We start from the raw sequence: 16,695 nt of genomic DNA on the forward strand, positions 1-16,695 counted from the left end.
ACAGGATAACTCTTCTTTAGTACTCTCAGCAGTTAAACCAGTGGGGGTGGACCAGGGCAGGCCTCTACCACAGCTGCTGAAAATATCTCATGGTACCATGGCACAACTGGCTGACATCACAAATGGGTTCAATAATTTGTTCTCCTCAGAATGTGAACCTTAATTCTTGAGGTCATAAATAGATAAGGCCACAAAGATTTCACAATGACTGAGAATTAAATGGAGTATATTGCTTTCACCAAGCCTATAGATCCATCTGCTTTCAGGCTTATAAATGTATCCTAAGGCACACTCTGGGCCATTACCCTTGCTCTGCACATACTCCCTTGGCCCTCCCCACTTGTGCTCTGGGCATAAATCATAGTTCCTAGGCTAGGGTAAAGCGACTAATTTGCAAACCATCTATCAATTTATCTGGCTTCAAGCTCAGACTCTGCCTTAGAGCAACAGAGAGCGATTTAACTGTTTACAATGCTAGGCAATAAAGCTTGTATAGAAAGAGAATTGCCTATATTCTTCAGTGGAGTTGGCCTTAAGACCCCAAGTAATAAACAGGCAATACATTGTCAAAAGTACAAACATTTGTCAAAAGTAATTCCCCACACTTACCTAGTTCCCCTCCCCAGAGGCAATAACTCTAATTTCTTCTGTAACAATGGCTTACAATGACCTAACTCTTATTACACAGGTGACCCTTGAATTACTTGGGAGCTAGGAGCACTGACCAACACCACCCCCTTCAACACACAGAGTAAAAAATCTGCATGGAAATTCTGACTTTCCCAAAACTTAACTCCTAATAGCCTACTGTTAAATGGGAGCCTTGCTGATAATATAAACAGTCAAGTAACATGTACTTTGTATGCTGTAACGTATTCTATAGTGTATTCTTACAATAAAGCTAGAGAAAACATTAAGAAAATCATAAGGAAGAGAAAATATAGAGTACTAGACTATATTTATTAAAAAAATAAAAACAAAAACTTGCATATAAGTGGGCCCATACAGTTCAAAACCATGTTGTTCAACGGTCACTATACCTCCCGTTTCTCACTTCCATCCAGCCATACTGGCCTCCAGGTCACTGTACCTGCTATTCTATCTACCCAGAATGCTTCTGTCCAGAAAGCCACATCTTGCTCACTTCTCCTAGTTTTTTGGATATTTACTCACATGCCACCTTATCAGAGATACCTTCCCCAGCCACCAGATATACCCAACCCTTAGCCGGCTCTATTTTCTCCCCTGCCTTATTACCACCTGATCTATATTTTGTCTTCCCCTACCAGATAAAAGGTTCATCAAGATAGGAATGTTTTATTAACTTTCCCAAGCACCTAGAATAGTGGATGGATAAATGTACTCAACGAATGAGTAACTAGAATGTTACCAAGTACTGTTAACCAGATTCACAGTAGTGAACGAGATAGTCTGATCTCCACCTTAATAATGGTATGAGGGAGAAAATGGGCAAACAAACAAGAGCTATGTGCTACCATGATTCCCTGTCCACATGTAAGTTCCTAAGGCATAACTCATACAGTTCCTATGTGGCGGAACCAGGATTCAAGCCCAGGGATGCAGGCTCTGGACTCTGTGCTCTTAATCAGATAAGTAAGCAAAAACACACTACATTAAAGGCAATCGCAAAAGTAGTTGAAGGGTGCTGAGGGGCGGGGGAGAACAAGGCAAGATACTCATTTCCATCTATGGGTAGGGAGAGGAATGTCAGAAAGGTTTTTTGAAGACTAGCTTCCTTGAAGGGTGAGTCAGAGTTGTCAGTCTGGGGATGCAGGGGGCTAGAGATTCAGTTTGGGACATAAGCGAGTTTGAACTGAAGTGAGTTCGGTTGGTAATTTAGAAGTTACCAACAGAGATAACAGATTTCCTGAGAGTGTCTAAAAGAAAAGAGAAGAGGGATTAATATACGAGGGGTCAGCAGCCCAAAAAGCCAGATGGAATGGTCAGTACGGTTGAACGTGTGCAATGGGGACTAGGAACCAATAATTTTTTTTTTTTTTTTTTTTTTTTTATTTATTTATGATAGTCACAGAGAGAGAGAGAGAGGCAGAGACACAGGCAGAGGGAGAAGCAGGCTCCATGCACCGGGAGTCCGATGTGGGATTCGATCCTGGGTCTCCAGGATCGCGCCCTGGGCCAAAGGCAGGCGCCAAACCGCTGCGCCACCCAGGGATCCCACCAATAATGTTTTAAGGAGGAAGTGTGGAAATGGCTTGATGAGAAGGTCCCTGGGAAATGCCCACTGGACTCACCACCACAGAGGATGAGGCTCTCTACATTCTGCTCACTATTCACTCCTTCAAACTGTGCCAGCACCCCATAGGGCATCTGCACATGTATCAGGCAGGAGCCCTACTGGCATTTAGTCTAGGGGGTCAGGGATGCTAAATACCAGCAATTCTATGAAAACCTACACTACCCAAAAGGTCAATAAGGCTCCATTGGCAGACCCTGAGTAGCTGAATGTTTGGTTGGGTCCAAGTCTCCCCTAATGTTCACAAACTCCTGCCCACCCTTTGCCATACCTTCATTTCCTACTGCTTTATCTCTTTGAATTCTGGTTTTAGAATGAAAAATGAACAATTCTTTGATTGTCTACATATCTATCATAATATTCATGCTTTAAAACTGTCAAATTCTGAAATTTAATGAAAGAACGTGGGTTTTTAATGTTCTAAGCATTTCAGCCTGAGACTTGGCTTGCTGATTTTTTTTTGTAAATTTATTTTTTATTGGTGTTCAACTTGCCAACATATAGAATAACACCCAGTGCTCATCCCATCAAGTGCCCCCCTCAGTGCCCATCACCCAGTCACCCCCACTGCCCCACCCACCTCCCTTTCAACCACCCCTAGTTCATTTCCCAGAGTTTGGAGTCTCATGTTCTGTCTCCCTTTCTGATATTTCCCACTCATTTTTCTCCTTTCCCCTTTGTTCCCTTTCACTATTTTTTATATTCCCCAAATGAGTGAGACCATATAATGTTTGTCCTTCTCTGATTGACTTATTTCACTCAGCATAATACCCTCCAGTTCCATCCATGTTGAAGCAAATGGTGGGTATTTGTCATTTCTAATGGCTGAGTAATATTCCATCGTATACATATACCGCATCTTCTTTATCCATTCATCTTTCGATGGACACCGAGGCTCCTTCCACAGTTTGGCTATTGTGGACATTGCTGCTATAAACCTCGGGGTGTAGGTGTCCCGGCGTTTCACTGCATCTGTATCTTTGGGGTAAATCCCCAGCAGTGCAATTGCTGGGTCATAGGGCAGATCTATTTTTAACTCTTTGAGGAACCTCCACACAGTTTTCCAGAGTGGCTGCACCAGTTCACATTCCCACCAACAGTGCAAGAGGGTGGCTTGCCGATTTGTTATACAGGAATATTACCACCTCCTTTACAAAAGATGACTGGGCATAAAGTTCCCAGGGTAATGTCTGGCACCAGGCAGCTGCCCAATCAATATTAATTTCCCTTTCTGTGACTACCCCTCCTCTTGATGAGTGCTCTACTCAGGAATTTATACAGCCTTCATTGCTCCTCTGTGGCAGCACTGATCTTCCACCTCAGGCTGCTAGGGTTTTTCCCCAGCTATTTGACTTTGGGCTGCCACACCTATGGTACTCTCCCAAGCTCACCCATGTTGTTACCAGAACAGACCGCTGCACTCACAGGCTGCCTAACACGCTCCCATGTCTAGGACCCGACACCTAGCCAAAAGTGGAGATGGGCCACCATCTACCCTGCCTACCTCCATTTCAGAGCCTAGCCTCAGAAATAGCCATCTCTTCAAAGTCCCACTCTTCTTTCTACCTCTGATTACATATCATTAAATAAAAGAACTCATGATTAGGTACTATATTTTTCTATATACATTTTCTATATATATATAAGCATACATATATACTTTAGTTTTATGAAATACTATATGCAAAGATAATATATATGTGTGTATATATATACACATGTGACTAAATGCAGTGCTTGTGTTCACTTCTATAAAAGGTGGTGTAAAAAGAGAGCCCCCTCATATAACACGCTGCCTACTGAGAAATTACACTCAACTTATGGAATCTTTTCCAAAAATGTTGCTTACTAAGGAATGCCTCTATGGGACCCACCTTTCTAGCTGGACTATGAGCTTCTTGAGGGTTGGGCATTTGTTCCATTTTTGTATCTCCATATCTAGCACAGCGTCCTTCTCATTAATGTTTCTTATTCATCTAATAATCAGAGGGAGGAAAAAGACAAAAAACATTCTCAACAGACATTAGTACTTTAGGTCAGAGAACCAAGGTAAGGATAGACAATTTGAGGAAAGCCTCTATAAGGAAGGAGGCAACTGTCTCCCAGATATGGAAGCAATTTATTCTGTTGAGAAATTTTAATTTTTTTAAAGGAATTTTAATTTCTTAAACATCTTAACTTTACATGATAGGTATAGGATATGAATGCCATAAATTCTGGTAGAGAAACTGAAAAGCTGCTACATGAGATGCATGAGATGAGATTGACTTTAAGAGTCAATCATGCTTCCTTCTTACATGAGCATTCTTCTATTTTTCAGATAACAAAACTTCTAAGTTCTTGCTTATAAAGTGATTCTGAAAATGTCAGCTTTTCTTCTAAGAAAATACACGAAAAAAGTGTGGTAGTCATTAGTATTATTTCTAACTATTTCAGGTTCCCTCTAACCCTGGGTGCATTGGAGGAGTGCACTTCTCTAGTCACTTAGGTGTAGGCAGGTAACTTCCCCGGACCAATGAAATTTGAGTACGGTGGGGTGGTGTGTCATTTTAAGAGCCAGGGCACAAGTGCCCAGCTGGAAGTAGAGGTTGAGGAGGCTTTCATCAGCCTAAACACCCAAGTGACTATAGTGAACAGAGACACCACAATGGCCACACAGCATAAGTGAGGAAACCCTGTGGCTATATAAGCTACTGGAATTATGGAGTTATATATTACCTTGTCTACCTAGATTGATACAAACATCAAGCCTGGCAAAGGGTTCTCAACTAGGGATTAAGAAATTCTGGGTTTTGTCTCAGAAATAGGCCAATTCTCTCTTGAATCATCAAGGATAACAGCAAGAACAATAGAATTAATCTCAATCCCAGCCTTTTAGGGGGCCTACAAATCAACAATATATAATTTGTTTTATCTGCAACATATCCCAGTAATATCATTAGTAATAAGCCTTGCCATTGACCACAATCTTGACAAACAGTGGGTTTTATTGAAAAGGAAGGATAACAAACGGAGGCCTCTAAAGGTCAGATTTTACTGTGTTGTGTACACTGTCATCCTAATGCCCTTAACCATTAATAAGGAATGATTAAACAAAGTAAATAGGCTCTGTGCAATTTCAATTGGCAGACAATGAGGCAGTGCAAAGTTCAAGTAAGGAAAGTAAAATGTGTAGTGTAGCAGACAATAAGAGTGGTTTGGAGCAGTCTTAGCTTTTCTTTCTTTCTAAACAAAGTATAGTGACATAGGAAATTTAAGAAATCATCATTGCTAGTCTCTGTCAGTTGTTCTGAAAGGATAAGATATTGGCCTCTGAAAAATATTGTTACAGAATTCTTATCTATCAAGCATCAGTAGAGAAGGGCTCAGGATGTGATGGGACAAAAGGCTGGCCTATGCTCCCCTCCTCTCTCTTAGGCATTTTCAGAAAGAAATAAGTAGCCAAGGATGCTTAGCAGGCCAACTAGCACCTTCTCAAGCACTAAAACTCAAACAGAATGTCTTATTCTTCTACGCCAAAACAGCAACTCCTTCATCACTAAAAACACACAAAATATGTGTCCCTCACTTTTTCTTCCATTCTTGGAGACTAGCAATCAGAATACCTGCTTTATGTCACTAGGGTGTGGAGGACCTGACTGTCATTAAGGTGTGGAGAACCTTAATGGGCTCTGTTATCACAAGCTGTGTTCCCAGAAGGGACATTAAATGAGCACCCTCCTTTATTACGTTTATGATCCTTTCATCTTGGGCTCACCAGTTCTTTCTAATCTTGAGCAATCAGCATTTTTCCATTTCAGCAGCCTATACTTAGCAGAGATTTTTAAATTCCATACTGAGGTTTCTTGGCTTCAGACTCACCCAAAAGCATATGTTCCAAGTCTCCTGAGACAGCATTGCAAACTCAAGACTAGAAAAAGGCTAGATAAATTCCCTTGGCACCACCACTGAATTATAATTCTGATGACCAAATCTTGAAAGCCCAACGAGTGCCAAATCCAGCTTTGCTGATGAAGCACTAGTAGATCAAAATGTTAGGCTACCCACATAGTTTTCTTTGAACAAAACTCAATTCACCATAATTAACATCAACACCCAACTTAGTCATGACATTGAGCTGTGTTTGGGGATTTCTGAAAGCAAAAGGGAACTAACTATCCCAGGCAAGATAAGCTCCAAATGGCACAGTCTGTATTGAAGACTATCCCAAAGACTGTGAAATCAGACTTCATCCAGCCTGCAGCAGTTTAAATCATGAACAACCTTTTTGAGTCTAGTTACCTGGGAATCTTTGGGACACTCATGTGACGACTACCCTACCCCACTCAGGTACCATGCTGGATTTAGTAAGGACGACAGGGCAAACCACGGTCTAACCAAGTAGGGAAAACATACCAACTTATATAGACTAAGGTACACATAGCCAGAAATAGCACTATAAATGGTCCACAGAGATCATGATAGGCTAGTGTAAGGAAGACAAGCTTTAGGGGGTAGGATTCGAGCTGAGCCTGAAAGACAGGCTGGATTCAGTTATAAAAAGATGTAAAAAAGCAATTCAGGCAGAGATTCTGAGCAGGAATTACAACATGACTAAGACTAGTCCAGTCTGGCTGCAGCAAGAGGTATGTGGCAAGAAGTAATGGTAAGCAAGGCTAAGATAAAATAGGGACAATTGTCGACACCCTTGAATGTCTGGCCAGCAGATCAAGGCTTGATAACAGGGACCAAAACTGGTCTGTGTTCAAGGGAACAGATAGTCCAACAGGTGCTTTAGGGAAAAAAATATAATTATGACATGCAGGGTCAACAAGAAGATAATGGAAATAAGGTTTGAAAGCCTGACAGACACAACTGAAACCATAACGAAAGACAGTGCTTGACCCATAGTTGGAACCAGTAACAAAAATATAATGGACATTACTGGGGTAAGAGAGGAAATTTAAATATGAGCTATGTATTGAGTAACAACATTTATTAGTTATGTTAAGTATGTTAAATATGTTAAGCATATTATGGTTAATTTATTACATTAATTACAGAATTATGTACAATATATTATATAAGACAATGTCCTTGCTCTCAGATGTCTGCTGAAGTATTTAGGGATGAGAGGTCATGATGTCCTGCCACTAACTCAGATGGGTAGAGAAGAAAAGCATATATGTACGTAGAAAGATATAAAAGCAAGTATGCCAAATGTGAATAACTGGTGAATGTAAGAATGGATATAAGGAGTCTATGGAGAGAAGCAACAGATTTTAGCAACTGATTGGCTATTGGTGGTAAAGAGGGGCAAGGTTTTGAGGTTTTGAGTACATTTGCCAGAGTATGATAGCAGCACCACTGGAAAAGGAAGGCTGGAGGAGGAAATGGTTTTTAGGAGACACATGCTGAGTCTGGCTTTGTCTAAAAAGTAGCAGGGAGAAATAAAATGCTGGAATGAAAGGAGGAAGAAATGCCATCTGGCAGTGGGAAATTCAAAGATGGAACTCAGGCCATACCGGACTAGAAATTATAAGTTTGGGACTTACCCAGGCAGATAATAATTTAAGTCAAAGAAAAGGATGAGATCTAGGCTGAAAACAGGACAGCAAGAACGAGGTAAGAGATGACTGACAACGTAAGTTAGTGAGAGAGGTGGAAAGAGAATAAGAGAACAGCCAGGAGGCTTCTATGTAACAGAAGCAAAAAGTGGAGAAAGGACTAAGAAGGCAGTGCTCCACGGAAGGATCAGTAACATTGAGTGCTACAGAAATCTTCCAGGTGATACCGGCAAATAGGATTAGGAAATCATCAGTGCCTTTTGGGTCAGAGTGAAAACCTGGTAACAGGGCTCTGGAAAGGGAACAGATGAGGCAGAAATGCAAGACTGAGTGCAAATCACTCACGCATTCAAGACGTTCACCTTAAATGCAAGGGTGGAGATAAGACACCAGTTACTCTTTTAGTAGCAGCAGGACAGGGAGCTGGGTTCTGTGACGGAGTGCAGCCACAGCAGAAGGAACAGGTACAGACATTGTGGTGTATGCCAGGGAGAGACAGGAAAAGGATCTGGTTCTACATGTGGAATGAAAGAAACACTTTCCTCTAAGCCAGGAAGAAAGGAAGAGCGAGGAGGTAAAGAGACTTAGGATAGAGAGGTTTCTTCAAGGTGACATTCCTATTGTCCTCTGACAGGTCCTTTACCTACCTATCAGTAGAAGATACACCTGAATTAGCAACCACTTCTACGTGAGGGCACATCACCTGCTGGAAGACACCTTCAGAGACTATAAAGGTGAGCAGGGTGAGGCCCTGGCTCCTTGTGCCATCACTTTCCAAAAATCTCAGGAAATATGGACGATAATTTCTTGACGTTAGGAACTAAAAATAGTTTTATAAACTATAAAAGGAATCTGCAGCCTTAGCAAACTACTTTATGGAGCTTATTTGAAGATAAGACACAGAAGAAAGAAAAAAAATTTGATGGCTTTTTATTTCCTTTTAAAGCCACGCCCACTAGCAGAGATGGACTCTGGGTTTGAACTATGGCTTTCCTTAAGAGAAATTATAATATAGCGCCTTGAACAACTAACAAGCTTAAAGCAACTCTACATGCTTGCAAAGAGGGCCAAAAAGGTCTCTGAAGTTTCTAAGATTCTTTCCTTTGAAAAGGGAGAGGGACCACCTCAAAAGCACCAGTGAGCTCTGGATGCCTTGAGCCTGTCAAGGAGTCCCAAGGCAAGGATCTCCAGTAAAAATGAGCTTCTGTGATTCTCTTGTACCAGGTTGTTCACAGACCCTCAGAGCCAAGCTAGGTGTTGAGAGAGAAAACCTCATTCCTTTCAACATCCAACCATAAGAATACACTCCCTGCATTCGCCAGAGTGTCATCTGAGAAACAGGAGAGCTGATGGAGACTCAAAATGACAAGAAAGTCCTCTAGATGGCAATGGCAATGGCAGATTTATGAACAACTACCTCGCTGGGATGAAAAGAGTAATGAAGGATCATGGCTCAGCAAGAAGCCATTGTCTCTTAAAAAAATCATTCACTCTCTCCACGGGCCACAGAGCATTGTGATGACAATCAACTGAAGAAAACCAGGACCAAGCACATCTAAGGTGAACAGCACAGGATACACCATAAGCTCAGCTCCATAAAATACACATGGCAGTTCCTGGCCCCTCGCTGGCTATCTCCCAACTTTAACTTGACACATGAGGACACAAGCCATGTCAAAGTTATGTCAGCAGCAGATCTGAGAACATGTACTTTGCACCACTTCAATTCTGCCTGATAGTCTGCTTCCCTACAGAATATCACCAACCTCAAACTACGTTATAAATGTCTGAGTCACTCTATATTACTCTTTGGGAAAGTTATAAACTTTACTGGCAAGATGAAAGACCGTGTGTCATGATTCTTCCGAAGTTTCACTGTCACTAGATTATGCCAAGGAAACTCATTTTACTATCAACATGAAACAATTTCTCTCACCTTTGTTGTGGCAGCCAGTCATTACAGTGACATTACTGCCTTCTACCAAAAAATCTGTCTGTAAAAAACATGAACTGTGACATAGGCCCAGTAATCTCATGTGTGTGTTAAAAGTGGTAACTGATCTTGGCAAAACACTCCCAAAACTATTAATAAATTCTTAAATGAAACATGTCTGGGACTATACTTAGAGTAAAAAGCCAAAAGAAAGAACATAAAAGTGTAGAGGTAGATAGAGATATACTAGGCTTTTAGTTTTCTTTTCTTTCTTTTTTTTTTTTTTAAGATTTTAGTTATTTGTTCATGAGAGACACAGAGAGAGAGGCAGAGACATAGGCAGAGGGAAAAGCAGGCTCCTTAAGGGGAGCCTGATGTGGTACTCGATCCCAGGACCGTGGGATCATGACCTGAGCCAAAGGCAGACGCTCGACCACTGAGCCACCCAGGCATCCTAGGCTTTTAATTTTCTAATAACGCTGGTTAGAAAGAGAAGGTACCTTATCCATATGGAAGATCAAATCCAATTCACAAACATTTTCAAAACACTTATCCAAGGTCTCCACAAAAACCTAGGAAACAAGGAAAAATAGATCAAGAAATAGGAACATATTCACATCTTTATAAATGTCACATTTAAAAGTAAAGGGCGGCAGTCATGATACTATTTACCTTAGGATAAATCTCAAAACAAACCAAAAAACTACCAATTTTAGGCAATCATCTTACCTATCCCAATTTAGAGGGCACAGTCTAAGACAGGACAGTCTTGTTTTTGGTAGAGCAATACAACTGGTATTAAACACACGGGGTTTTCTTCCCCTCTCTATAAGGTGCTAATTTACATAGGAAAATAACAAATTGAAATATCAACTATTTGCAGTACTATGTCCTTTCCACAAGCCTCCATATATACCCATACAAAAAATTTTTATTATGGTATTGTCATAGTTTTGTCCTAATTTCAATTAACTCAAAACACCTTTCCACGAATCAATTAACATACAACTTTTTTTTAACTTAATATAACATTTAAACAGAAAAGTGTATAAATGATAAGGGTGCAGCTTAATGAATGTTCAGAATGAACATACCACATAACCAACCACCATCCAGATATTGCAATGGAATATTAACAGTTCCTAGATGATCTCCTCATGTCCCTTCAGACAAAACACCCTCTCCAAAGGTAGCCACCATCCTGATTCCAATCATCACAGCTTAGTTCTGCCTGTGAACTTACATAGGTGATTTCATACATGTCTGCTTTTTGTCTGACTTTTGTTCAACAGTGCTTGTGAATTCTTCTGTGTTGTCATAAAAGAGCTTGTTCATATTCACTGCTGAACAGTATTTAATAGAAATATTTATGTGTTCTCCTACAGATGGGACATTTGAGTTGTTTTCAGCTTTTGACTGGGTATAAACTAATATAAGTGGAAATCATATTTCTAACCACTTTGGAAAACTATTGGACATTATTTATATTATTTATTTACTTGCTACTCATTGTATTAGCAATTCTACTCCTAAGTACATACCCACCACAAATGTACACATGTATATGCCAAAAAAACATATAATAATTTCATAACAGCACTATCCATAACTTTTCACATTTTTAGCAGTGGCTGAATATTTTTCTGAAAGGATAACATCCTTGAACAGAGGCTTATTTTCAATCCTGTGCTAGGTGGGCATTTGGTGAGCTCTTACAATCCAGCAACTCCAAGTCCTTCAGTATGGGAAAATTTTATCAAATAATTTAGTTAAGAATTTCCTCCCTTTCCTGTCCCTAATATATCTTTTGGAGCTGCTTCTACTGAGGTATTTGACCTCTTCAATTTCTTATCCTTTCTTTTCTTTCTTTAAGGAATGAATGAATGAATAATGAATGAATGAATGAATTTATTTGAGAGAGAGAACAAGAACAAGCAAGAGGAGTGGTTGACAGAGGGAGAGGGAGAAGCAGGCTCCCAGATGAGCAAGAAGCCTGACACAGGTCTCCATCCCAGGACTCTGGGATCATGACCTGAATTGAGTCACCCAGGCATCCCTTCTCATCCTTTCCCTTCCAGTTTTCTCTCAGGTTTTTAATTTTTCTAAAAAAAATTTTATTTGACACAGAGAGAGAGTGCACGCACACGTGGGTACAAGCAGAGAGAGTGCACGCACGCGTGTGTACAAGCAGAAGCAGAGGGAGACGCAAGCTTCCTGCTGAGCAGGGAGCCTGATGAGGGAGCTTGATCCCAGGACCCCAGGATCATGACCCAAGGCAGACTCTTAACTGACTGAGCCACTCAGGTGTCCAGGTCTTTAATTTCTAAAAGAACATTTTGTTCCATTTTTCTTTTTAATTTAGCAGTCCGTTTTTTATTTCCCTGTGGCTTAAAGACAGGTTTGTTTGTTTTATTGTTTTCCTTTCTTTTATGGTCTCTATCTCCTCTACATTGCTCTTTATGGTTTGTTCATTTAAGCTCCATCTGCAATGTTAGAGGCTTTTATCAGATTACTGATCATCCTTGTTTTTTTAATCAGAAGAATCAAAGGCTGATTGGAAGCTCCACAACTCTAGCTATTTGCTGGGGATCCTCCCCTTCATCCCCTTAAGCCTTTTTAAAATTCCTTCCCCTTAGATTGCTCAGATTTCCCAAAGAAATTTTACGATTTCCAGCCTGAAGACTAAAAGACTAGCTACCCAAAATTTGGGTGCTAAGTGGTGGCAAAGGGCTAGGAAGTCAGTATACAACATTTACAAGGTACATGTTCATTTGATCCCCATGACATGCACCATCAATCATGTCTGGTGTCCCCCAAACCGGAGAACCAGAACTAGGGAAAGGATTTAGGGATCTAACTGGTTCTCAGGCATCTTTCCCTGCCCACTCCACACCACACCCAGTGGCTGTGGTGCCAGCTCAGTGCCTTGTGAGGCTTCCATGCAATGTAGCAGTTTGGCTGTCAGCCTTCTCTACGCTGGCCCAGGATGTGGCTTCCTTGGACTTACCAAGCATCCATATTCTTTCCTCCTTCCAAAAAGTTACTTGCTATTGTTTCCTCTCCTGTTCTATCCTTGTGTATATATATACATGGCCTCTAGTTTTAAAAGAAAAAAATGAACTTAGAAATCTGGAAGTTCCCAATAGGACTTAAAAGAATGACTAGTGTTACTAGGTATCAAAATTCACTGCATAGCTTTGCTCATTAAAATAGTAAAATACTAACATAGGAATAAAAGTATGGGACAGTATATAAAATACTGATATTTATAGATGTGTATGAGAAAATACATTCCCTTCCCCGAAGATGTAGCAAATCATTTTAATTACTGTCAAACGCATAATCCAGTTTTGGAAATTTGTTAAAGGGTTAAAATTCATACAAAACCTACTATAAATTAAGACAAAGGTAAATTAAAGTGCATTGTATCTATGTCTTAAAGCAAAACCTTCCATAAAAAGCAAAAGTGGGCTTTTGCCTTAAAGCTTAATAATGCTGGCTCTAGAAGTCTATGCAATTATGAACAAAAATGAATTCTCTGAAATTATTGGGTCAATAGACCAAATTCAAATCATGATAAAATCTACCATCGGCTTGAATTCTGTACTTCAAGAATTTCAGACAAGTTATGCTGAAAAGCCACTGTTGAGAAATCCAGTGAAGCACAGGGACACATCATGGGCATATCATGGGTTTTGAAGCCTAAGAAAATTAAAAAGTTGACTTTGTGTGTAATATTTTCAGAGGTACTCTAGGAAGACCAAAAGCATGAAAGCCACAGCAGTCTCTGAAAGAGTCACTGTAGCCTGCAGTTGCCCGGCTGCTTCCACGCCCAGCTGCTTCCAAGCCCAGAGCTCCCATACCTGTTGCCACATTCATGTAGCCTCCAGTGGCTGACACCACTAAATCCTCTTCCTCTCCCTTTACTGCGCATTGCCTTTCCTCTTCCCTGCCCTACCAGGTTTGGGGACACACTTCATCATACATGGGGCCTCTCATGCCAAGAAAATACAATTTTTGACAAAGTGATTTGACAAAATTTTTAATTGGTGGGGAAAAGATGCAATAGTTGACCGTACTGGGACAAATGGCTATTCTTCAGGGGAAAAATTAAAGGTAGCTACCTGTCCCAATACAGACATAAAACACCTTACAGATACTACTGAGCTAAATGTTAAAAACAAACTAGAAAAGCAATGGAAGATCCCCTTTGTGCCCCTCAGGTCTTGCAAAGGGAGCAGATTTAGTCAGTCCATGGGAAGCTTCTGGGTGGCTGGTATTGTTAAAATAGCACTGCCACAGCAACCAGGACTCTGGAGTAAGATGCCTGGAACATCACATAGGTGAGGAAAAGGAGACTGTATTTCTTAACAGCACTGTGCCAAGGGCCTGCTTTTATTAAAGAGGGTTAATGAAATTAAGATTGGTGTATTAGTTATCTTGGGCTGCCATAACAAAACACCACAGGCTATGTGGCTTAAACAACAGAAATTTATTTTCTCAGTGTCGAAGGCTAACAATCCCAGATCAAGGTCTGGCAGAACTGGTTCCTTGATGAGGGATTTCCTCCAGGCTCACAGACAGCCACCTTCTCACTGTCTTTGAAGGGACTTTCTATGGTTTGTGCACATGGAAAGAGAGAAATCTCTAGTGTCTGTTCCATTTCTTTTTTTTTTTTTAATTAATTTATTTATTTACGATAGTCACACAGAGAGAGAGAGAGGCAGAGGGAGAAGCAAGCTCCATGCACCGGGAGCCCGACATGGGATTCGATCCCGGGTCTCCAGGATCGCGCCCTGGGCCAAAGGCAGGCGCTAAACCGCTGCGCCACCCAGGGATCCCTCTTCCACTTCTTATAAGAACACAAATTGTATCGGATCAGAGCCCCACCCCTATGATGTCATTTAACCATAATAACGTCCTTGAAAGCACTCATTTCTAAATATAGTCACACTGGGGGTTAGGGCCTCAACATATAAATTTGAGGAGACCCAATTTAATCCCTAAAAACTGGGTTCTCAAATAGGCCAGTAATACAGAATGAGATGGGATAGCTTCAGAAAAGATATTCCCAGATAAAGATAAAAAAAGAGCAGTCAGATGTATCTGTTTCTTTTAGAGCTTCAAGATACCATCATTCAAGATCATGATCAAGATCAAAAGAACATAAAATTCAGATAATGTAGGAAGAAAATGCAGGAGCCAGAGCAGAAGCAAAGAATATGCTAATGTATGAACAAACTGAAGATGCTACAGACTCAGATAGCAAAATAATAAGACATGAATCTAAAAATAAATCCTATAAGAAATACAAACTTGAGGAACATAATGACAAAGAACACTTTTCTTATAAAGGAAAGGAGAGGCTAAATTCATCTGAAAATGGTGTGGACAAAAAAAAAAAAAGAAAAGAAAAGAAAAAGAAAGAAAAGAAAATGGTGTGGACAGACACAAACACAAAGAAAGTAAGTCATCAAGAGGCAGAAGTCACTCAAGACCTACCGTCTCATTAAAGGCATCATCACAATAGAAGCAGGGAGTGGAAATGATCAAGAAGTCATAATCTAGAAGCAGAAAAACGAAGGAACAATGATCCAGAAGCAGGGGAAGCACTGTGGATCAGATCTAATTCCTGCTCAGCACCAACAGGCATAGGGGTAGAAGCAGGAGCAGCACAGGAAGAGATGACAGGTAGAAAGAAGACAATAGAAAAGGAGAAGTTTTTTTTTTTTTTAAGATTTATTTATTTATTTATGATAGACAGAGAGAGAGAGAGAGAGAGGCAGAGACACAGGCAGAGGGAGAAGCAGGCTCCATGCCAGGAGCCTGACGCGGGACTCGATCCCGGGACTCCAGGACCGCCCTGGGTCAAAGGCAGGCGCTAAACCGCTGAGCTACCCAGGGATCCCTAGAATTCACAAAACTTTAAGCCAAACTCCTAGTCTAGCCTTCTTCAGAGACAGAAATAGCTATGGTTGCACAAAAAGCTTTAGCTAGGGGCCTGGAAAGGGCAGAGGCTGAAAATGACAAGACTGGCAAGAGGCAGTTGTTGAAAAACAAAAACAAGAAACAGCCACAGCGACAGGAGGCTGTTCTCAATGCTCTGGCCTTGTGGGTGGTACAGCAAGCTCCCCTTGTCCACGGGGGAGCACCTTGGGACCCCTGTGGGTGCTGAAACCACAAGCAATACCCAACCCTGTACAGACTATGGCCTATATGCATACATTTGTGATGGTTTAGTTTATGAGGCCCACTAAGAAATGAACAATAGAACAATTATAATAATATATTGTAACAAAAGTTACATAAATCTGGTCTCTTCCTTGCTCTCTCAAGATTTTACTGTTCTATACTCACTCTTCCTGTGATGACAAGAGATAAAAACATGCCTGCATGGTGAGATGAAGTGAGGTGAGTGATATAAGTGCTGTGACATAGTATCAGGCTACTACTGACCCTCTGATAAGTCAGAAGGACAAGCTTCTGGACCTTGGTTGACCCATGTGACTAAAGCCAGGAAAAGCGAAGCTGTGCATAGTGGGGGACTACTATGACTCCTCAAACAGCTATGGCTCAAATGTTAGCCCAAACTAACACTTTGGCAGAGATCAGAATAATCTTATCTAGTTATTACAACCTAGTAGTTGTGAATCCAGTGAAACCAGCTGAACAAGAGGAAAAAGCAGACGCTTCAGCATGGCAAGAAAGAAGGGGACAAATCCCAGCCTCCTTAAAATATAGAATATACTGAATTTTGAAAACAACCAAAATATCAAATTTAGAAAACTAAGTGGTATTGCAAGTGAAGATGAAGATGGATATAGCTCAGCTGATGTAGAAAGTTCCAAAACTAAGCAACAGGAAGAAGTATGGTTGACTTTAGAACATGGAGATTAGAAGCGCTGACCCTCCCACACTTCCCACACAGTCAAAAATCCATC

At 40.8% G+C, this 16,695-nt stretch overlaps 1 protein-coding gene across 2 annotated transcripts in view; it reads right to left on the reverse strand.

The window, feature by feature from the left end:
* Window positions 1-16,695, reverse strand: part of AP3S2 (adaptor related protein complex 3 subunit sigma 2) — a 57,625-nt gene that overhangs the window by 24,308 nt on the left and 16,622 nt on the right. Inside the window, exon 4 of one of the 2 annotated variants that reach the window (XM_025438625.3) lies at window positions 10,255-10,326. The exons of the other annotated variant lie outside the window; for it this stretch is intronic. Coding sequence (XP_025294410.1) covers window positions 10,255-10,326 — 72 coding nt within the window. The remainder of the gene's footprint in view (window positions 1-10,254; window positions 10,327-16,695) is intronic. 2 annotated transcript variants of the gene reach the window in all.

The sequence above is a fragment of the Canis lupus genome, chromosome 3 (genome assembly GCF_003254725.2).
Source record: "Canis lupus dingo isolate Sandy chromosome 3, ASM325472v2, whole genome shotgun sequence".
In the NCBI taxonomy this organism is placed as follows: Eukaryota; Metazoa; Chordata; class Mammalia; order Carnivora; family Canidae; genus Canis; species Canis lupus.